Here is a 5,470-nt window from a genome sequence, read left to right as displayed (position 1 = left end):
CGTTGACGTAAGATCCTGCGTGGTCATTTTAACTCTTAGTGTACAAATACACGTATGTGGACACAAGGAATGGTGGACTGTAGTTAATGTAGTTTTATGTATTTGTCCTTGTCCCCCTAAAGGCTGCAGATGACCGATGTCCTACCTCAGTGATGGCCGTCCTCAGACCACGCCCCTTATACTAGCACAGCCTTGTTGTTGTTTTTTTGTTTTTTTTATAAATTCCTAGTATGCCTGATGATGTACCATCCATGATTTATTGTTACTGAGGGTATTTTCCTGAAAAATGTTACTGTCTATGTATGATATTTTGTGCTGTGCTATGAAGCCCAGGCCTTTTGCTTTACACACAGGTCCTGGTAGTTATCTAAAGCACTGTTTCCCAAACACTGGGTCAGGACCAAGGGGCCAGCTTGAGAGTTGTACATTGAGTCTAATACGGAAGAGACAGTTCATATGAATGCTCTGTAGTTTCGCTGTTTTACCCCTGCTGGTGTCACAAAGAATATTCTCTCAATGCAAGCGGATGGGTTTTTGACGAACTTTAGACTTTATTTTCTTACCTTAATAAACATTTTCATAAATACTATATGCTTCCAGTCCCTGGTTTAAAGTCTCCTTTCAATCATCACGATATGCGTTTTGGTAAATTATGGTCCCATTTATTTTTAAATTGACGACAAAGTAGGTTCTGCTCTAGGATGGGTGGGATGATTTGATTGACAAGCTACACAACCAATAGCATTCTTTAGGGATTTATTTCCGTTTCCTATTCCCGATTGCTGTTTTGTATATAAGATGGCGGATTTCAAATTCCTGAAATATTGGCTTCATTTTCGGTCTGTAGAAACCAGGGGTGTGGCTTAGTACATTGTTTTTACAGTCTATGGTCGGGACCCATTTGTGGGTCGAGGACACTTTTTTTTTGGTTCACGAGAAAATATCCTTATATATTTCAGAAGAATTTAAAAAAATGTAGAGAACAAATAAATAATAAAATCTACATTTTTCAAAACAATGTCATAAATAAATACAGAAATCAAATAAATAACAAATAAAAACAAAAAAGAAAAGTAGTGAAAATATCAGATGTACAAGCTCACAACGTGGCACGAAGAGACACATTGTGAGCTTGTAGATCTGCCATTTTCACTAATTTTGAGTCCCGGGGAGATCAAATTTCCCTTTGAGCTAAAGGTTTTATTTGGGGACCACTAATCTAAAGTATATAGATAATTACAATAAAATAGACACTGATAAAAGGTGTCTGCAGGCTTTATTTATTTTTTGATCAAATGTTGCCTACTGTAAGTCTATAACTATTTTAATCATTCACTGTATGCACGTCACTAAAGTTTCATCCAGCTCAATAAGAAAGGGCTAGCCCCCAAAACCCTTTAACCACTGGAGCCTTTTTTATTTGATTTTTTTTCTTTCTCAAAATATAAAAAAAACTGGTTTTCACAGTGTAGATTGGTGTCCAAAAGTTTATTTATTTGTCCTTGTACCGCTAAAGGCTGCAGATCACAGATGAACACACCAGCAGACGGGCACTGCTAACTAAGACCCTCCTACCTCAGTGATGGCCATGCTCAGACCACGCCCCTTATACTCACACAGCCTTGTTGTTTTTTTGGTTATATGTCCGCTGATGGACCATCCAAAATAAATACCACCATGTTTTTTTGTTTTGTTTTGTTAAACATATCTTGCATGTTCTACTGAACGTATTTTCCTACTGTTATAACGTGTTATAGAACTTATAGATGTATGACAGTTTGTACTGCGCTATGAAGCCCAGCCCTTTTTGCTTTAGACACAGGTCCTGGCAGTTATCTACATTTTTTAAATGAGAAAAAAAATAAACGCTGATAAAATATGTCTTTATTTTCTTATGAAAATTCTAATAATGTATGCTTGAATACTTTAGTGTGTGTGTGTGTGTGTGTGTGTGTCCAATGTCTCGAAGACTTATTTTGAGAGGTTTCCTGGTCACAGGAACACACACTGATTACTTGGAATTAAGTTCACCTGTGTTGCTGACACTCAGCATGAGGCTGCTAATCTCTCAAGAACAGATTCTGCTCTCCGTTTGAAGAGCGGTTCGTCATATCGCGTACGCACTGGCCTACAAGTGGGCGTGCCTTCAGATCAGGAAGCAGGCCGCGCTTTACCCAATCAAATGTAGTGGGCGGGATTTACGTGTCTGCCGATCCTTCCCCACTAGAAACAAACGGAAGCTCATTTAACAATAGCGTCCTCGGAGCAGAAAAAAACACGATAGATATTCACATTTTAACTTGCTCTTTCATCATAGAAACAAGTGGGCTTATAACCAAAACGATCCATGTTCTCTGGGAGAAGTGGTGTTAGTGTTCCGTGTAGAAATATTGTTAGTGGGAATGAAAACATAGTCGCACCACCGGAAGTGAAAGGCTGAAGGCAGACCAAAACCCCGGTTTCCTTGCGCTCGTGTGCTACGTCGACTTCCTCCCAGAGCCAAGTGAGAGAGAAGCCCCTGACTGCAGCCCGCAGATCGGGGCGGGGCTTCTCCTAGGAGGAGTGGGCGGGGTTATGGAGGAGGAGTGGGTGGGGTTTTGAGAGGAGTGGGTGGGGTTACTCCCTGGCGTGACTCCATGATTGGCCAGTAGCCACTTTGAGTGACAGTTGGGGCAAACGCTCTCACCAAAACATTATTTACTATTCTGTCCATATCGGTACATAACTCGAACGGCGCTGAGTCGACTAGCAGACCATCGGCCGGTCGACGCGGGCACTCGCGCCTGGAGGCGCTCGGGCGCGTCTCCTCGGCCTCAAGGTCTGCTGAGTCGGCGCGCCTCCGTCATGGTCCAAAATGATCAGTACTGTGAACAGTCAAGCAGTGGAGCCCCGCTCCCTCCTCACGGAGCCCCGCCCCCTCCTCCCTAAACCCCTATCCTCCCTACTGCGCGCTGCAGTGAGGGGTACATGGAGAGAGATAGTAAAAAACAGCAGAGGGCGCTGTTTTTCCTTTTCATTTGGCGATGGGTTCCCAGATTGTGAGGCTGCTGATAGCAGCAGTAGAATAAAACTGCCTCGGTGGTAGAGGAGTGAGGACGGCATCACTATGGGACCAGTACACAAAATGTTTGTTTGATATGGATCATGCAACGGACGGTCAGGGAAAGGACGGCCAAGGAAAGGACCGACAAACGGACGGTCAAGGAAAGGACGGACAAACATTAATGACATTGTGAGTTTCCTAGATGATTTGGAATGCCGATCTACAATGCAGTCTGTGACTATGATTTTAATGGTTTTGTGTTGTTTTCAGTTGGAACTGGACATGCCATGGACATGGTCAAGCAAAGTTTTAGCACCGAGCTGGAAAGGGAACAAGGTGACTGTAATTTTATTGTCTTGTTAAAATTGTAGGCTACTCTTGATGGTTCTGATCTTATTGTTTGAGGTTTTTGTCTGCATTGCATTATACACTGTATATGTTACAGGTAAATTGGCATTCCAGGTAAATTGGAAAAGGGGCGCTTGTTTTCACCGCCCCCCAGGCAATTCTGTAGAACCAACGCTAGAGGGCAATGCAAGCCAGACATGAGTCCCACACCACACACGCACGCATGCACAAACGAGCACGCACACACACACGCACCCGCGAACAGCCTTATTCCATGCAGTTGAAGCACAAGGGGGCGAGGCTGGCGGGCTGTTAGTGCAGTGAGTGGCAGTTGGGGCAAACGCAGTCCCCACAACATCATTTACGATTCTGTGCCTATCGGTAAATAACTCGGACGGCGCTTAGTCGACTAGCAGACCATCGGCCGGTCGTCGCGGGCACTCGCGCCTGGAGGCGCTCGGGCGCGACTCCTCGGCCTCAAGGTCTGCTGAGTCGGCGCGCCTCCGTCATGGTCCAAAACTATACTTTATCGGCGAAAAAAAGTAGTCTGCGGTTGTTTGAAAAAGTAATGTCCCAAGCGAGAGTCAAACCCAGACTCCCAGTTGTAGTGGATGGGGAGTCCAATGATTATCAAAGTGCGCCACTGAGGCTTCATAGTTGCTATGTTGTTGTTCTCGTCCTCGTATCAAAGCCCCGCCTCGCAGCCCCGTGCTTAAAAACAAGCGCTCCCCTTCCAATTGACCTGGAATGCCAATTTACCTGTGACATATACATTTGACCGTTTTTATTGTAGGCTATAGGTTTAATGCAAATGTCATGGTGCACTTTGTTTTATGAGACTGTATTAATGTGTGATCATTGATTATGTATTGTATGCTTTCTCTCAGTTTCTACGTTGGGTTCCGAATAAAGATTAACATTTACATTGCCAGAGCAAATATAAAACAAAACACAAATCAACATTAAGAAATGTATGTAGGCTACATTTAGAAGAGAGAGACAAATGTAAACAACTGTTTCACTTTGCAACTTAAAAAAGTTGCTTTACTAAACCATACAAATAGAGCATTTTACTGCTAGAAATATAATAGTCCGACATGTAAGCAAGTATAAAACCTTTGAGACAAATAGCAGTTTTTCAAATGAATGTATTTAAAGGTTGTTAGAACCATAGATTTAAACTGCCCACAAAAAGTTCAGAAACGTAACTTCGGTCGATTATTTCTAACCATTTGGTATTGTGTTTGATATCATTTTTATTGTTGATTAGTCACCTTTACAACGAGATACAGCTTGTAAGGATCGGGCATTCGTGGAATAAGCAACACAGCTAAACGTGTGGGGTGCCCCCCTCAATATGCTTCTTTTTGTAATCGCTCTCGTTTTGAGAGACCTGCCAGCACACACCTGCTGGAAGGGTGTGTGCCACCTGAGCATGGGTTCTGCAACTTTGTTGAGTTTGTGTATGCTCCAAGCAGCAACACTGACCCCATGGAAAGATGCCACGTTTGTCCCTTCAGGATAAGGGCAATGGGCCGTGTAATGGGCCAGTGGAAGCTGGTGTTCCGTTATGCAGAGTGTCAGCATTATTTGGTGTGAGCCCCCTGGTACCATTTCCAAACTTAGGACCAAGTTCTGTGAGACTGGTGAAGTCAAAGGAAGACAGCAACCCAAGAAGACCGGTTCCTCACCCTTGCTTCACTGAGGAACCATAGGTTTTCTTCCAGAGATGTACAGGCAAGATTTGCACAACGGCACCAAGGACAGATGTCAAAGTTGCAGGACCCATGCTCAGGTGCCAGTCAGGTAACTATTAGCCTCGATCTCCAGGCTTTTATTGTTAATTTTGCTATGGTAGACTCACAAAGCACACAGTGGACAGTGGCCGACTGGCCAGCAGATGGCGGTAACGTCAAGCTACAGTTTCACACAACCCGGAAACAGTGTTGCCATGTCCGCTTATTATAAGCAAGTTTGGGCTTGTTTTTCTGTAAAGTTGCTTGCAAATATTGGTGGTCGCGATTTTTTGGGCTTCCTAATGTTGTTTAAACCAGTGGTTCTCAAACATTTTCATGTCAA

At 43.6% G+C, this 5,470-nt stretch overlaps 1 protein-coding gene across 1 annotated transcript in view; it reads left to right on the top strand.

The window, feature by feature from the left end:
- The window catches only part of LOC308098732 (kelch-like protein 24), a 39,437-nt gene extending 38,781 nt beyond the window's left edge, over positions 1 to 656 (top strand). The window contains exon 12 of the mRNA XM_080447162.1: positions 123 to 656. Coding sequence (XP_080303288.1) covers positions 123 to 153 — 31 coding nt within the window. The 3' untranslated portion in view covers positions 154 to 656. The remainder of the gene's footprint in view (positions 1 to 122) is intronic.
- Positions 657 to 5,470: the final 4,814 nt, after the last annotated feature.

The sequence above is a fragment of the Gymnoscopelus braueri genome (assembly GCF_963280865.1).
Source record: "Gymnoscopelus braueri genome assembly, chromosome: 2".
NCBI classification, from domain to species: domain Eukaryota; kingdom Metazoa; phylum Chordata; class Actinopteri; order Myctophiformes; family Myctophidae; genus Gymnoscopelus; species Gymnoscopelus braueri.
This window is presented reverse-complemented; position numbering and strand designations above follow the sequence as displayed.